Raw genomic sequence first — 18,426 nt, 5'->3', positions numbered from 1 at the left:
CGGGAGCAGAGGGCCAGGGAGCAGAAGCCGCGGGGAGCAGCGGGGACCTGCAGCTCGGCCGCAGACCGCGGGGCCAGTTAAACTGAGAGGGTTCAAGTTTTTGAGGCGGGGAGCTGGGCTGCTCTCGGTCTCGGGGCACCCGTCGGAGTGCCGTGGACGAGCCTGCCCTGGGCGGGAGGATCAGGAGAATCGGTGATTGACTCGAGCAAGAGTCGGGAGACTTGGTCCCGGATGCGAACTCCAGGAGCCCTTAGTGCTCACGCGCCCACGTGCCGGCTGCGCGCTCGTGGGCGCTCGGCTCCTTGTTTCAGGCTTCTTTCCGTCCCGTGCGCATCTCGACGGGACCTCTGACTTGCAGGCACCGGGCAGCGACACCCCGCCAGGTCCCACTCCCGCGGGTACCCCTTAGTTTGTGTTCTAGAGGACCCCCTCCTCGCCTCGCTGCACCTCGCCATGGACGGAGCACGCGGGACTGCCGCGGAGGCTGGTCTCCGGCTCGGACGCCCAGGTGGCCTCTCGACCTCTCCCACCCCTCGCTCACCCACTGACCCCTCGGCAGCGCGGGGAGCAAGGCCAGGGCGGAGGCGCTGCGGGGCTGTCACCTCATCAGCCAGAGTTAATTGTAGTCATTAGGCTGGGGGGCGGCGGGGACAGACGCGCCCCCACTCTGGCTTGGCATTGTCTTCAAATTCCAGCTCTGCCTTGGGGGCGCCCCAGCCTGGTGTTCCCCTGCGCCTTCTTCAGTGACGGTCCCTGGGCACGGCGCGGGGCAAACATGAGGTGAGCGAGGCTCTGCGATGAAGTCCCTTCCTGTGCGTTTAGAGCTGGCCTGCATGGGCTCCGGGTCGAACCCGGTTGCCGCCTTCGGCCCGACTCTTTTAGACAGAAATATAGCCTCAAAGTTAGGGGTTAATATCTCTTAAGAAATGGAACAAGGGCAGAGAGGCGACCATTGGTAGGTAATTAGATCTCCTGCTGGAAAGAGCAGATCCCAGCGGTGTGCGGGTCTGTTTATGTTCCCCTTCGAGATGGTGCCAGGACAAGAGTCGATTAAAATAATCTATTGTGTTAAGTGGGTCATCAGGGATTTAAACTGTCCCTGGGACCCCAGTGTAGTGGCCTCCCTCTGGCGGTACACACAAGTTAAATAAATAGCGGAGAAGAGGTTAAGATAACCCCGTCCCAGGGTGAGGAGTCTTCTTTCTCCCCAGGGCTTTCCAGCTCCCCCTCCTCTTTCTTTCTTTCTTTTTTCTTTTTTTTTTTTTTGGATGGGGAAGAAGGGGGGCATAGGAACTTGAAGGGGTGGATTTTTCAAAGCAATGAGGGGGAGATCTTAAGAAGACTACAGATTATCATCTCCTCCCTGACACACCCAAGTCTACAACAGTAAGTAATTTGATTACTATCACTGGATAAATTGCACTTTCCAAATGGTTCACTAATTATTTAAGGGTTCTTTAGATCTGTAGTTGCTCTGTGTGCATGTGCTTAACCCCCCAGGTCATTTAGAAATTAAAGCCTTTCGTAAATTTAGTAATTTCACAGATTTCCCATTTTCTTAAAAGTTCATTTTGAGTGAAATGTTTTGGCAACTCATGATCTATAGGAAATGTAAGTTGGCTGACAGTCTGTAGGTGAGTGCTCACACAGGGAAGAATAGAAACGTAAGTCCCCACATCTCTGAATGAGAGCTGCCTGCCCGCCTTGTCTTCTAAACTGAAGCCCCCAGTCTTAATGTTTCAGTATTAAAAGGGATATCAATCCAAGAAACGCTTGTCAAGGGCAAAGCCGTGGGGCATGTCCTAGAACAGAGAGTGAAGAACCGGTAAGCCTAAGCCTGCTATGGAAGGTGAAGTGGTACCAGTCCATGTCATACATCTGCAAGGAATTTTCCTTCATTTTAACATATGCTCTTAGAAATGCCAAGTGCAACAGTGATTCCTGGGACAAGAAATTTCCTCCACAGTGAACATGAAGATACAAAAGAGATAATCATTTGAGTTTAAGGTATTTTTCAAACGTTACTGCATTACAAACAAGTCCATATGTCCTTTGTTAAATACTGTGGTGGGTGTCCACAGAATAGCGCTTAAGGACATGTGTTTGAGCGCTAGATAAAATTGGACTCAAATCTTGGCTTTCCTACTTGGGAGTGGTGTAACCTTGGACAGATTCCTAACCTCCCTGATTGGTAAAACAAACACAATATTATCGATCTCGTGTTTTGTTGTGAAATGTATGATAAAATTTGCTCGAAATTTAGCATAATACCTGGCATAGTCAGGGTTTAAAAATATAGGTGACTGTTCTTATTAGTGGTGATATTGGAAGAGGCAGTAACATTCTGCAGCACCAGGATATTTTTACAAGGTGGTTCTGAAATTAAATCCTAAATCACACTCACACAGGAACCAACATCTTTCACTGCAAGACAGAACCTATAACTTACCTGTCTCTCCATAGTGCTGCTCAGTGAATAGTTAATGTTTATTTCTTTCAGACTTATTTCCTGTTGACTACAAGAATTGTATACAATCATTAACTTCACACACACACACACACAAATTTTCCCATGAGCCTAGAGCTCCTGAGATACGGAACAACCAGGTGGTCTTCTCCTTGCCCTATGCAATGCTGGACCCCCTGAGTGGGGTCCAAAATCACCAGGTCATAGTTAGGGTACTTGCAACATGTACAGGTTGAGACTTTATGGTCCACTAGTTGGCCAACCACCAACTCTTCTTCTTGGTACAACTTGTCTGAAAAAAAAAATCAACCCAGCACATTCTTAAATTTTCTATTTAATTTCCAAAAGTTGACTTTTTAAAAAAGTAAAGATCAAAATAAACTTTGCCCTTCTCAAAGAGTTAACCCTAAGATAAAGGAATAGATTTTTCTAAAATCTGGTCTGCACTTAGAGCATTTGCTGTCAGTTTTAATTTTTTTTTTATGCTGGGAGAATAATTTGATGCCATACCTGCTGAATGTCTTTCTAAAACTTTACTCATCAGGAGGAATTGATCAGACATCGAGGCACAGACTGCTGGCTTGCTGACCATTGTCTCTTCACTGTAATTCCCACTCAACACTCCCATTTAACTGGTGATAAGCAGGTTGGCTAGTTAAAATGAGAAATATAGCAAGAAGAGGGCAGAAAGGACCTAGCCTAAACTTTTGCAAAGACACCAGAACATTGGAAATAGTCACATATAGCATTTTCATTTTTGATTCCCCAGGATTAGATTATGTGCTCATAGTCTTGTAAAGACTGGAATAAATCACCATGTCCTGCTCAGGACAGAGGTGGTTAAACTGATTTGAGAGTATGTATATTCTATGGGACAAGTGGATTGGAGGGGAGGATGGTGATAAAGGAAAAATAAAAAAGATGGGATGGGTCTTGCTGGTAGGGAACAGTAGTAGAGAAAGCTCACCACAGACAATATGATCACATTACTTGGAGGAGAAATGCATTAAGGGGACATTGAGGCAAGGTTAAAAGATTATTGTCTGTAAAGGAAAATTAAGGGAGGTCTTTGTGGGTGTCATGATGCAGTCTGGATCCGAGTTACAGCTTTAATTTAATGATGTGAGTGGGTCATTCTGTATATGCAAATTACCAAAAAATGTTTGCAACTCATGGTTGTACATGGGTGATAATTCATAGGAACGTAAGTCTGGATTAGCATTTGGGTTGAGTTTTGATAATGGGGCACTCAGCTAGGTGTTGATGTGGAAAAGAATGGTCCTCAAGCAATTTACATCGTCTTGATTTCCTCCATGTCTAGGATATTTACAAAGTGCAAATTATTTTGTGGCCATACAAATGGGATTTCAAGAGCAAAATAGTCTTATATCCTTCACTGAGTCATCAGGACCAGGTTGGTGTGTGTGTTTGGGATGGGGAGTGGGGGGGGGGGCGGGTTGGATGGTTGGCCACAATGACTAGACAGAGCCCTGGTTCCAGTACTCATTACCCTTCTCATCCCCCTCACTCTCACTCATGTGGAGTATGTGGAGTCCTTCAGAGCTCTGCTCTTCTCTAAGAAGCAGAGGTCTCTGTTGATTGAGATTCCAGAAGTTGGTTTTCACTCCTCTCCAAATAGCTAATTAATAAGATTTAAGAACTCTAAAACCTCACAATTAGCGCTGAAGACCTTTGAAGAATAGGCTTTTTAAAAATGAAAAAACATTTCATAATATTTTCCACATCTAATAAATCTTATTTTGAGACAAATTTACTTTTCTTATTAAAAAGAAACCACCAGGCTGTCATTCTAGATTCCTTTGGCTTATGGGGTACACATGCTCCCATAGGAACAGGAAGCCTGTCCAAACTAACACTGAAAACCACAGTTGACTAATTTGGGGTTTACTGCTTGATTGTTGGTTTCTGCCATAGTGAATACAGTGACTTCAATTAGAAGATGAAACCCATAGCCTTACGCCTGGGGTCAGGTAAAAAGCAGTGGCTATTTGGGGTTCTCCTAGAGAAAGGAAGGCAAGTATCTAGAAGCTCCCTAAACTGTAAGGAGCTTGCTACACTGAGGGTGAGAATGAAAGGATTGCAGTGGGCTGCACTGCTCATTGGTATGTGGGAAGGCGTTTTAAAATGCAAAGAAATGGGAACTCTCTAAATCAACATGGTCTGTAATAATCATGTAAGAGCACCTACTGTGTGCCAGGCGCTGAGGATAAGGTGACGAGTAAATGCTCACAGCTCTCAGTTTAGGTATTTATGTAATTACAGATGTGAAAAGGCCAAGAAGGAAAAGCTGAGTACAAAGAAGGTCCTAAGTTAGTCTGCAGAAAAAGAATGACATTTTTAGACAGATATTTGTGGGAGGGATGGCCTCATGACGTGAACCTGTCATATGCAGTGTATATTCCCAGTTGGTCTCTGATTGGCCTCTGTGATGTGGGCTCTGCCGGCCTTGCTCTGGGAGGGCTGCATTATCCTGGAGGGAGGAGGGACAGAGTGGGTATAGGCCCTGGGCTCTCTTATATGCTCCTCTTTGAAATGGGCAGAGACTGTTTTAGTTTAGACCCTGTCTCTGAGCTGAATAAATAGCAGAAACTTGTGAAAGCGTTTCAGTTTCACTCTATAGCATTTGCGGAGGAGACTGGACGGTCCTGGCTCCAGCTATCCTGGGCTCTGGAGAAAATCAGCCCTGTTTTATAACTGGACTTTTCTCGTGAGTGATTTTTAAAAAAGACAAAACAAGGAAATTAATTTTTTTTGGGTGGTGAGGCAAAAAAAAAGGGCTCTGTTTAAAGAACAGGGATGTTGTAACATAAACTGACAAAAGCCAGGGAGTCTGCAGTCAGAGCAGAGAGCTAAATGTCACATCATCAGCTCCAAACTTGAACTCGCCCTAAAGTATTAGGCTAATGTTGGGAAGATGGTGCCATTTAAGGATATTTTATTTATTTATTTATTATTTTAAATAATTCTTTATTGTTGAAAATATTACATATGTCTTCCTCTTTTCCCCATTGACCCCCTCCAGCCTGCCCCTGACCCAGGCCTTCAGCACCCTATTATCTGTGTCCATGGGTCACTGAAGGATATTTTAGATTTAATATCTAATTATCTTAATTTGACAGTGTCCTTCGGGTTGCATGTTGTCCTGTAGAGAATGTAGAGTCCACACTGCCTTTGTCTTTGAAAAGTAATTGCTCTAGCTGATAGTTCCTTGGGAGGGGGGGGGTTGTGATAAGGTTAAATTGCACTTCGTGATTATCTTGGGTAACACCAGTGTTCAGAAGAGAGCAGGGAAATGATGCTTCACATCTTTGTCCTTAAGTTCAGAAAACTGTGATGAGTCCAGGGCAGGGCAGGCCAGGCCAGGGGAAGTTTCAGGATTCAGGTCAGATTTGGTGTGATGGCCTAAGGATGGAGGCTGTGAATCTGAAAATGCCCTCATCCCTCTGTACGCTGTGGCTGCAAGTGCTCCAGGCCTTCCTACTCAAAGCTCATTATAAGGCAGTCTTGCACTCTAACAACATCGGTCCCCAGGTGACTGCATGTTCAGGTTTGAGAAGCTGTCCCAGGAGAATCCTAATAGTCTGATGCTTCTCTCTTTCGCTTTCCTTTTAAAAGTATGCTCCTCCTGCTCCTCCTCCTCTTCTTCCTCCTCTGTCTGCCCTCCCTTCCTGAACACCTTCCTCAGATCAATACTCCTTTTCCCGATTTACATTCCTTACTCCATTAATTTTTCTCTCTCCATCTTTGCTTTACTGTTTTATTCTCTTGTCCATTTTCCCTCTGCCTCCCCCCTTATTTAATTTTTTTGTCATTGTTCATATGCCATTTTCCTCTCTGATCTTTATCTAAATCCAGACCCACCCACAATAATTCACTGTCCCCAATCTATTTAACATGTCTATGGCATTTACTAATGCAAATATTTGCACACACCTGTTCTCTCTTGTGCCTATTTTCTGCCTTCTAAATTTTACACACACACACACACACACACACACACACACACACACACACGTGAATGACACATTTCATCATTTAAAGTAGAAAAGTATATATCTTTGTGTAAAGAATGATATAATGAATATCTGTACTCAATTTAAAAATGAGAATAAGTGAGGGGTCCAGGAGTCTTTGTGAATTACAAGATCTTTCTGGTAAAGTAATTAATTCTGTCTGCAGTACCGTCATACGTTTGGTTAGTTCTCAAAATGCTTTCACTTTTACATCAGATCTTATCTGAATAGCCTATCTGGGGAGATGAGGTATATACCGTTGCTTAAATGAAGTCATTTATTGAAAAGTAAAGTGATTTTCCTCAGGTTAGATAGCAAGTTGGTGCCCGAGGAATTCCAGTAGAAACTCAGTCTCTACTTTCCGTCCAGCGCCCTTCCTGTGAAGTATCCTCCCTCGGTCTGTGCCTTCTGGTCTCCCCACTGGTCACCTTCCTAAGCCTGAAAACAGTGAACATCATAAGCATCCAACCAACTGAACAACTCGGGGAGCACTGAGGCTAGTTAGGGGGAAAGACTGGGAGACTTGCCTGGCATGTGAAGCTAATTTATTTTTGCTAAAAACAAGATAAGTTTCCCAAAGAGGTGCAAGGTAATCTGGCATTGAAATGGTAGGAACTTACTAAATATTGTCAAGTACAGGAATGAATACAGGTAAGTGACCACAATACAAATCAAACATAGTTGGTGTCAGAAGCCAGGAAGCAATTCCTCCGGGAGCACCTGTGATGAAGAGAAGGGCCTGGGCTGAGTTCAGATCTCGACTTATTCACGGCCTGATGGCCAGGAGAGTAATAGGAATAATAGTACCAATTCGTAGAGATATTGTGAAGAGTAAGTGAAATATTTTACCTAAATGTTTAACAAGTGCCTGCTGACATACTAGCTGCTATTTCATGTGCTGCCTAACACAGGATACAGTAGGTGATGTTCCCTGTGAGTCAACATCATAGAGTTCATGGACTTAGATCAGTGGTTCTCAACTTTCCTAATGCCGCGACCCTTTTAATACAGTTCCTCATGTTGTGGTAACCCCCAACCATAAAATTATTTTCGTTGCTACTTCATAACTGTAATTTTGCTACTGTTATGAATCATAATATAAATATCTGATATGCAGGATGTATCTTCATTGTTCGTGACCCACAGGTTGAGAACCGCTGAATAGTCTAAGCTACTGTACATCTAGGCTATAGGGTATAGCCCAGGGGTCCTCAAACTACGGCCCGCGGGCCACATTCAAGTACAAATATTGTATTTGTTCCTGTTTTGTTTTTTTACTTCAAAATAAGATATGTGCAGTGTGCATAGGAATTTGTTCATAGTTTTTTTTTTAAACTATAGTCCGGCCCCCCAACAGTCTGAGGGATAGTGAACTGGCCCCCTGTTTAAAAAGTTTGAGGACCCCTGATATAGCCTATTGTTTCTAGGGTACAAGCCTATACAGTATGTTGCTGTATAAAACAACTTGAGATTAAATCAAGCACAAGAGAAAAGAGTTTAATCAAAACATGTGGTAAACACAAGATGTATGAGGCTGTTTTACAGCAAACCTTTTTTCATAAGTAGAAAGAGTGCATCCTAAAATAATAAAAATATAGTATAATAAATATGTAAACCAGTAACATAGTCGTTTATCATCACTATCAAGTCTTATGGACTGTACATAACTGTATGTGCTGTACTGTTATATGACTGGCAGCACGGTAGGTGTGTTCACACCAGCATCACTACAACACGGGAGTAATGCCTTGTGCTACAATGTTACAATGGCTACGATGTCACAGGCAATAGGAATTTTTTAGCTCCATTATAATCTTACAGGACCACTTTTTGTTTGTTTCTCTTGTTAATCCTCACCCGAGGAAATTTTTCCATTGATTTTTAAGGGGAGTGGGATAGAGAAGGAAAGACAGAGAGAAACATTGGTGTGAGAAAAACACATGGATTGGTTGCCTCCTGCAGGAGCCCTGACCAGGGCCTGGGCCAGGGAGGAGGAGCCTGCAATGGAGGTATGTGCCCTTGACTGGAATCGAACCTGGGACCCTTTGGTCCGCAGGCTGATGCTCTATCCACTGAGCCAAACTGGCTAGGGCCAGGGCCACTTTTTGTATCTGCGGTCCGTCACTGACCAAACTGTTGTTATGCAGCACATGGCAATATTAACATTTTAATGAACTTTTCTATTTTTCATGTCTTCCCTCTCTGTGCTTCCTTCCTTTAGCATGAGCCGCACCGCCTACACTGTGGGAGCCCTGCTTCTCCTCTTGGGGACCCTGCTGCCAGCTGCTGAAGGGAAAAAGAATGGGTCCCAAGGTGCCATCCCCCCACCAGACAAGGCCCAGCACAATGACTCAGAGCAAACTCAGTCTCCCCAGCAGCCTGGCTCCAGGAACCGGGGGCGGGGCCAAGGGCGAGGCACGGCCATGCCAGGGGAGGAGGTGCTGGAGTCCAGCCAGGAGGCCCTGCATGTGACCGAGCGCAAATACCTGAAGCGAGACTGGTGCAAAACCCAGCCGCTCAAGCAGACCATCCATGAGGAGGGCTGCAACAGCCGCACCATCATCAACCGCTTCTGCTACGGCCAGTGCAACTCCTTCTACATCCCCAGGCACATCCGGAAGGAGGAAGGCTCCTTCCAGTCCTGCTCCTTCTGCAAGCCCAAGAAATTCACCACCATGATGGTCACACTCAACTGCCCTGAACTACAGCCTCCCACCAAGAAGAAGAGGGTGACGCGTGTGAAGCAGTGCCGTTGCATCTCCATCGATTTGGATTAAGCCGGGACACCCTGCCTGCCCTAGGGATGCAGCCCCAGGCAGTCCCAGAGCCAGACCTAAAACAACCTGATTTGAACTTGGCTTAAATCTAGAGACAAGAAGAACCACCAGCTGCCTCCTGACGGGCACCTGCTAGTGCGTAGTTTGCATGCATGCGTGTGCATGGGTGGCTGTGGCTGTCTGCAGACACCAGAGGAAACATAGTCTTTGTTGGAGGGCACTTCTTATCACCTAAACGAATCTGCTTCCACAGGGGACGGTCCAGAAAGCCCACACCACCCCAGGCATTTTCAAAGGTGCAGGTCTGAGCTCCGGTTCTGCCTTTGTTTTCCATGTGCCCTCCTAGGGACTCTCCCTTTAGAATGAATGTTGATGGAAGAGGCCACTCTGAGGGCAGGAGACCTGTGTTAGTGCTGTATTAGACTTGGAAGGGGTATTTCAACCTGTGCTTGCTTCCTGCCTTCCTCCTCCCTTCCATAGTCAACCCCTTTGTAGGATCTCAGTGACTATTTCAATCTAATCTCCTGTTTGCCAAGGGTTCCAAACTAACTCACTGGACCATGGATGTAAATGTTTCCCATCTTTGGAAGACCCTTCAGACTCTAGGGGAGCTGGTGTGGACAAGGGCAAGGAGGACAAAGAGTGAGAGAAGGGAGGGGTTGAGCTTAAGGACCACTTGGGCCCAGCAAAATTCATTAGGGAGATGTGCAGGGTCTTGGAAGGCCAGCCCCAAAGCACAGTGAGACCCATGTGTTAGCAAGTTTTCTCCTGGTATTTAACAGAACCCAAGTGAACAGAGGAGAAATGAATTTGCAAAAAATAAAATCATTAACGTTGGCTGTCACTGATTTGCTGAAACTAGTTGGAACCCAATTCCAAACTTAAAACACAAGTACTGGCCACTTGGAGGTTAGCCCCTTCCTGCTTGGCCCCTCCGGAGGACAATAGATGTAGCTCAGTACCCCCCACATAGGGATCGGAAGAGAACAGAAACCTCATAAGCAGGAGGTGCTAATTCCCTTTGCTTGGTTATAATCACCTCTTTCCCAATTCGCTATTTCTGGGTAATGCTTGTGAGCGGCACAGCCTGGTTGCCAAGGGTCTGCCTCTGCTGGGTGTCCCTGACAGTGAAGAACCAGGCTCAGAGGAGAGCGTGGAGGGCCTGCTCCATTCTAGCTGGAAGAATCTTTGGTTGTAGCCATTGAGAGAAGTTTGAGCTGGAGAGCAGGACAGAGTGAGGAAGTAAAGGAGGTTGCTTCTGGCTAAGGAGTAGTTTAATGCCTGGGAGGAGATGTGAGGGATATGACCTTCCCTTCTTCCTTTGCCCCGTGAGGGCCTAGTGGGAAGCCCCGGTAAGAAATCCGAGCATTTGGGTTCATTAACTGTCATGGTAACATTGGTGGGATTCATGGAACATTGTAACTCTTGAGAGTGTACTGGTAGAGGCTGTTCTCTGATTAAAATTAAACTTGGGCTACTTCTCAATAGCTACTTAAGATTTGTGTAATGGCCAAAGTGTGGTGTGGGTGAACCTTACTGCATTTTGGGTTTGGCTAACCTGTTCCCTTCAAGCCTGAGGTTTTATATGTAAATGGCACCCCGCCCCCCAACACTTTTTTTTTGTCTTGTATCATCTCAGCCTCACCACCCAAGTCATGTGTAACATGGGAAACCAATACCATAGACTCGTGTTTCAGTTGCCCATCAAGGCTCCAGCATTCAAAGGCCCATTGTAACTAAAGAGACTTTTTATTTTATTTTTGTTTTGGTTCAGTGTTCTCCCATTTAACAACTAAACAAGAACCATACTTTGCAGCTGAAGTTATTTTGAACACCCACAATGTTGGGTCTAATTTTAAAACTTAAACTCACTACTGATGATCCTACTACACTAGGTGAATTTGTGCATTTCTTATACACTGAATGCCCCCGCCCTAAATCTTTCTATCATTCACATCCTCCAGCAATAAATCACAGAATGGATTTAATTAAGCACACAAATGCTAAGCCAGAATTTTTGAGGGTGGGGGAAAGGAAGAGAAAGGGAAAGGAACTGAAAATGTAAAACCATACTCAAGAGGAAAAATGACATTCAGAACCAGCGTCACTGAATTTCTCTTGTTTTAACTGTGCCATCAGCATGCAGTTGTGTTAAAAGAGGCGACTTAAGTTGGCAGCAGTAATCTTCTTTTAGTAGCTTGTACCACATCTTGCATGTAAGTTGAATTTGGCTGAAGTAAAGAGAATTTCCTCAAAATGAACTTCACTGGGATAATCAGCAGCATAACTGCCCTAAAAACACAGCCTCGCCAAAGAGGGAACCGTCTGCTTTTCTTACTGTGCCTATATTAAACTCGCACAAGTACGGGTGTGTCTCCCAACATTTATTAAAAGTGCCATATCTGTTACATAGTGTATTGGAGTCACCGATGATGTACTGATATGTTTTTTCATTACTATAGTAGAATTTTTTTTAAGTGGCAACTATTTGCAATCTCGATCTTTCCTATTAAAATAATGCCAAACACCAAATATGAATTTTATGATGTACACTTTGTGCTTGGCATTGAATGAGAAAAACACACATCCTGCAAGTCTGTAAGTTGTTTTTGTTGTTGTTGTTCTTGTAGTTCTTCAAAGTTTAAAATGTAAGTGAAAAATCTGGAGGAAAGGATAATTTCCACTGTGTGGAATGTGAATAGTTAAACAAAGTTATGGTTATTTAATGTAATTATTAATTCAAATCCTTTGGTCACTGTGATTTCAAGCATTTTTTTTCTCCTTTATTTGACTTCCTTTGAGTTGAGCGAAGAAGAGGCGGGCACATTGTATGCTGTCGGAGGCTTTTATCAGGTCAGCGGGAAATAAGATCTTGACACATCTGAACATGCATTACAGAGTCCAGACCTGAGTTTTTATTTTTTTTAATTGAATGTTCCTTAAAGGTTAACATTTATGAGGCAATATTAAGAATCATTTTAAATGTTATTTTGGAAGACTTATGATGTGTGTGTACAAATAGTGGATAATAATGAATAGTTCGCAAGTCCTTTTAAGGAGAAAATCTAAAATGAAAAATGTGTGTGAAGAACATTTATAAGTGACAAGTTAATGCTTAAGAGTGAAAGTAGTTCTATTGATTTATCATTCTCAAGATATTTAATATCAACTGCATTGTGTATTATGTCTGCTTTAATCATTTAAAAACAACAGAGGATTATATAGACTATGATTAAGGTACTTTGCTGTGTATGCAGAGGAGAGGGAATTTGATAGTATCATGAAAGTTAATTTGGTTTTAAGCAAAGTTTTATGAATCTGCAACTAGAATGTAATTTTACCCAAATTATGTTCTATATAATCTTTCCCAAAGAGCAATAAATAGAACCTCTTCTCTCTCTCTCTTTCTCGTGTGTCTGTGTAACTGGAAGTGTTCATAGAGTAGACGTGGTGCAAGGATTCACTTGTGGGAAGGGAGATAGGAAAACAATTAGATCTCTGTGACCTCAAAGGGAATTTATTTCTTCCACCTAGACCTTCCAGATTCTGCTTGATGTCAAATGGATACCTCAGGCTATGGTAGTTAGAAAGAAGAGTTAGAAAGGGTTATGAGGAGCCTTCAAATAGTGGAAGAATGTCATAGAAATGATAATAGCTCTATTTTGAGGTGTTCAAGGGCAAAATGGGAGAAAGATTTTGGGCTCAGTACAAGGATGAGAGTGATTCAGCAAAGCAGTGAGTTGCCATGAGATGGTGATGGTGAACTCCCTGCCCTGGGAAATACTAAACCATATTTCTTCGCTTAGTGACTTTGTCCAGAAAAGTCACTAAGCAAAGAAACAAACAACAACAAGCAGCAGCAACAACAAATCCTGGGGAGGGGAAGAGAGACTGATTTCAAGAGTTACCACATTATATCTCTTAAAATATCCAATTTTCAACAAAAAGTTATGAGTCATGCAAAGAAACAAGAAAGCATGGCCCACATACAGGAAAAAAAAGAACAGCCCTTAGGAAGCCCAGACATTGGACTTATTAGACAAAGACTAACTCAACTCTTTAGATACCCATGAACTAAAGAAAACCATTCTAAGAAACTTAAGGAAAATAGGAGAATGAAATTTCATCAAATCCTGAATACAAATAAAGAAAAAATTTTTTTTTAAAAAAAGAAACAAATAGAAATTGTGAAGCTTAAAAGTATAACTGAAATGAAAATTTTACTAGAAGGGCTGAACAGCAGATTAGAGCAGGCAGAAGAAAAGAGACACACCTTTACCTAGACTAATGAGAGGGAGGGAGGAGAGAAAGAGGACTCTTTTAAAATCAGAAGTGAAAGAGGGAACATTCCTATGAACCTTACAGAAATACCAAGGATTATAAAAGAATACAGAAGAACTGTATGCCAACAAATTAGATGAAATGGACATATTACTAATGTAACAAAAAGTCTAATTCCATTTTTTTCATGTTTGACTCCTAACATCTTTATGCCTCACTCCTGTCTCGTTCCCTTCTGCCCCCATCTGGGCCAGCTGATAAGAAAGCCCAGGCTCTCCCTTATTTGGCACTGATGGGACGATCAAACCATTCAAGGACCTTCTGCATGTGAAAACCCTCAGCCTAGCCTCACTCTTTAACCACCATATAAACTCCAAGTCAGTCTTCTTCCCCTGTTCTCAGACCAGGTTGGGAGGCCGGCCCTGCTCTCCACAGAAAGCCTTGTGATGTGAGTCATAAACCTTTCATTTACTCTTGGTGTGTAGTGGTGTCATCAGTCTTGACATCTGAACCAAACCTTGAATATGGTCCATTCTGTTTATGCTGGTGTCTATAACACCTAGAAACACACAAAGTATGGAAATGACTTGAGAAGAAATAAATATTTGAATAGAACTATCACAAATAAAGAGGTTGAATTAGCAATAAAAAACTTGCCACAAGAAAAGTCCGAGACCAGATGGCTTCACTGGTGAATTTTACCAAATATTGAAAGGATTAATACCAAATGTTTACAACCTCTTCCAAAAAACAGAAGAGAAGGGAACACTTTCTATCTCATGCTATGCGATCAATATTACTTTGCTACCAAAACCAGACTTTGTCAAAATAAAACCACATGATCCCACTTCTAGGAATATATCCCAAAAAACTAGAAACACCAATCAGAAAGGATACATGCACCCCTATGTTCATAGCAGCACAATTTACAATAGCTAAGATTTGGAAACAGCCTAAGTGCCCATTAGCAGATGAGTGGATTAAAAAACAGTGGTACATCTACACAATGGAATACTATGCTGCTGTAAAGAGGAAGGCACTCCTACTGTTTGCAACAGCATGGATGGAGCTGGAGAGCATTATGCTAAGTGAAATAAGTCAGTCAGAGAAAGATAAATATCACATGATCTCACTCATTTGTGGATTATAATGAACAACATAAACTGATGAACAAAAACAGATCCAGAGACAGAGAAGCATCGATCAGAGCTCAAAACTCAGAGGGAAGATAGGGGAGGATGGAGGTAAGGGGAAGAGATCAACCAAAGGACTTGTATGCATGCATATAAGCCTAACCAATGGACACAGACACCAGGGGGGTGAGGGCATGAGTGGGGGGCAATGGGGGGGGGTAAGGACACATATGTAATACCTTAATCAATAATAAAAAAGTAAGAATAAAATAAAAATAAAATTACAGACAAATATTGCTTAGGAATATAGAAGCTAAAATTCTCAACAAAATACTAGGTAATTGAAATCAGCAGCACACAAAAAGGATTACACACCATGACTAAGTGGGATTTCCCCCTTGGAAAGGAAGGTTGGTTTAATCATCAATCAATGTAATACATCATATTAGTAGAATAAAGGACAAAAACCACACAATCATGCAGAAAAATCACTTGACAATTTCTAACACCCTTTCATGATAAAAATCACTTAAAACATTCGGAATATAAGGGAATTCTGATAAAAGACCTGATAAACGACATCTATGAAAAACCCACACAGCTAACATTACTTAAGGGTGCAAGATTGAAAGCTTTCCCCCTAAGTGTATCTGCTTTCACCACTTTTCAACATTGCACTGGAGGCTCTAGCCAGGGCAACTGGCAAGAAAGGAAAAAAGAAGTCATCTAGATTGGAAAGGAAGAAGTAAAACTATTTCTATTTTCAGAGGACATAATCTTGTATGTAGGAATACTAAGGAATCCACAAAAGAAGTATTAGAGCTGTCTTGGTCCATTCAGATTGCTATAACAAAATACCACAGACTGGGTAGCTTATTAAAAACAAACATTTACTTCTCACAGGTTTAGAGGCTGGAAGTACCAGATCAGGGTGTCAGCATGGTCAGGTGACAGCTAGCTTCCAGGTCTGGAGCCTCTTTTACAAGGAACTAATCTCATTCATGAGGATTCCACCTTCTTCAGTTAAGCACCTCCCAAAGGTCCCGCCTACTGATACCATTACCAACGGGGATTAGGATTTCAACATATGAACTAGGGAAGGGAGAGGACACAAACAATTTGGACCAGAGGACGAGCTAATAAATGAGTTTATCAAGGTTGCAGCAAGATCAAGATACAAAAGTTAATTGCATTCTATATATTACCAAGGAAAAACCTAAAACTGAAAATAAGAAAATAATTCCATTTGCAACAGCAACACAAAGAATAAAATGCACAGGGGTAAATTAAACAAGGGAAGTACTAGACATGTACATTGAAAACTACAAAACATTCTTAAAAATATTAAACACCTAAAGAAATAGAAAGATATCCTGTGTTCATGGACTAGAAGACTTAATATTACTCAGATTCAACACATTCTCTATCAAAATCCTACCTGGTTTCTTTGAAGAAATGGACAAGCTAATCCTAAAATTTATATGAAAATGCAAGGGACCCAGAATAGCCAAAACAATCTTGAAAAAGAAGTACAAAGTTGGAGGGCTCACCCTTCCTGATTTCAAACTGACAGAAAACAATTGTTACAAGGCAAACACCCTTTTCACAACCAGTAGGACTTTTTCCAGCCTCTCCAGCAGTTCTTCCTATGATCCGCTTCTGTTTTAACCGTTTTCCACACTTCAGTAGTGACCACTCTCAACTTTTATAATAATTTGTCCTTTGCATATCTTTATCGTTTTATCACCAAAGTGTGCATCCCTAAACGCCACACTTTAGTCTGGTTATAAGCCAATTAAGTGAGAAAAGATGAAGGTCTAAATTAAGGCAGCCCTAAGCCCCTTCCTGTGATCTGGGTGATTACCGAGCAACCAGGCCACTTCCTCCTGTTGCACCAACTTTACTGGGAAGAAGGTTAAATTAATTGGAAATTTCAAAGTATTTTTTAATTTATTTTTTAAAATATATTTTATTGAGTTTTTTACAGAGAGGAAGGGAGAGGGATAGAGAGTTAGAAACATTGATGAGAGAGAAACATCGATCAGCTGCCGCCTGCACACCCCGAAACTGGGGATGTGCCCGCAACTAAGGTACATGCCCTTGACCGGAATCGAACCTGGGACCCTTCAGTCTGCAGGCCGACGCTTTATCCACTGAGCCAAACCAGTTAGGGCTCAAAGTATTTTAAATAGTTATTTTGTTCCTTATCATAAAAAACAAAGCTTAGATTTCGATGCTCACAAAAGGATTCTACCACCTTCTATGTTTATAATTGAAGCTACTTTTTCTCCTCTGTTCATTTATCTTTAGCACATGTAGCATTAGTCCATTGCAAGTGAACTTCACTGCCTTGCAGACATCCCACAAATGCCAATACTGACCCCTTGAATGTAGACATTTATTACTATGCACAGTGATAGCAGAAGTTAAATACGGGAAGTAGATACCTATTGTTTTTTACTTCTGCACCTCTTTTTCTTTAAAAAATTTTTTTCTTTAGAGAAACTCTTGCCTTATGTGATGCCATCCAGACTTCTTATTACTGTACCTTTCATCCTTGCTCCCCCTGTAGGCATAGGGCTGACATAAGACCACGTCAGAAAATCAGAAGGCCCATTCCACTTGGCCAGTATGATTGATTTTAGAAATGGGCTTGAAACAACCTGGATGCAAAAGAATCTTTCTTAAGATTTGAATATGGAGACTGGGAGAAACAAGATCTTTTTGCTTTTCTAGGATCACAAGTTATAATAATCCTGTAGACCAAAATCTGATGACAGGGATCTTACCCAGGTATCTGGATGAAATTGTCTGAAGAATGAAGCCTCTATACACAAAAAAAGCAGAGCCAAAATATGGAGTAAGTATCTCAGTGAAAGAATTTCTTCCCTGGAGCAACTTCAGGGGAATCAGGCCAACCTCTGGGTCATTCTGTATTAGTTATACATCACTTTATAACAAATTATGCCAAAACTTAGCAGCTTATAACAACAAACATTTTGTATTTCACACATTTTTTATAGGATCTGGGAGTGACTAAATTGGATAGTTCTGGCTCAAAATCTCTCATGAGTTTGCAGTTAAGGTATCAGCAGGGGCTGCAGTCATCTAAAGGCTTGACTGAGGTTGGAGAATCCCCTACTCATAGGGCCCACTCACATGGCTATTGGCTGGAGGCTTCAGTTCCCCACACTGTGGACCTTTCTTCACAACATGGTAACTGGCTTCCTCCTGCATGAGTAAGCCAAGAGAAAGCAAGGAGGAAGCCACAGTACCTTTTATGACTTAGTCTTCCAAATCACACTTTACTTTCACTTTATTCTATTTGTCAGAAGCAAGTCACTAAGTTTGCCGACATTTGAAAGGAGGATTTTTAGGCTTCACCTCTTACAAGGAGAAGTATCAATGAACTTGTGGTCCTATTTAAAAATCAACACACTCTTGCCTGGCTAGCGTGGCTCAGTGTTTGAGCATTGATCTGTGAACCAGGAGGTCACAGTTTGATTCCCGGTCAGGACACATGCCCAGGTTGCAGGCTCTATCCCCGGCATGGGCCGTGCAGGAGGCAGCCGATCAATGATTCTCTCTCATCATTGATGTTTCTATCTATCTATCTCTCTCCCTCCCTCTCTGAAATAAATGAAAATATATCTTTAAAAATAAAATAAAATCAACACACTCTTAGTTACACCAATCAGTAAATTCAATCTTTGGCTTAGTTTGCATTGGGTTTA

At 42.3% G+C, this 18,426-nt stretch overlaps 1 protein-coding gene across 5 annotated transcripts in view; it reads left to right on the top strand.

Moving 5' to 3' along the window:
• Positions 1-12,678, top strand: part of GREM1 (gremlin 1, DAN family BMP antagonist) — a 15,060-nt gene extending 2,382 nt beyond the window's left edge. For 2 of the 5 annotated variants that reach the window (XM_005885763.2, XM_014532960.1), the window contains exon 2: positions 8,723-12,678. In XM_005885763.2, coding sequence (XP_005885825.1) covers positions 8,724-9,278 — 555 coding nt within the window. In that variant the 5' untranslated portion in view covers position 8,723 and the 3' untranslated portion in view covers positions 9,279-12,678. Of the gene's footprint in view, positions 1-421; positions 781-1,158; positions 1,387-3,446; positions 3,882-8,722 lie in introns of those variants that run through there. The other 3 variants (XM_005885760.2, XM_005885761.2, XM_005885762.2) reach the window with 3 other exon arrangements.
• Positions 12,679-18,426: the final 5,748 nt, after the last annotated feature.

Source organism: Myotis brandtii, unplaced genomic scaffold (genome assembly GCF_000412655.1).
Source record: "Myotis brandtii unplaced genomic scaffold, ASM41265v1 scaffold927, whole genome shotgun sequence".
Taxonomy (NCBI): Eukaryota; Metazoa; Chordata; class Mammalia; order Chiroptera; family Vespertilionidae; genus Myotis; species Myotis brandtii.
The sequence above is the reverse complement of the archived record's forward strand: the minus strand, read 5'-3'. Positions and strand labels throughout refer to the sequence as shown.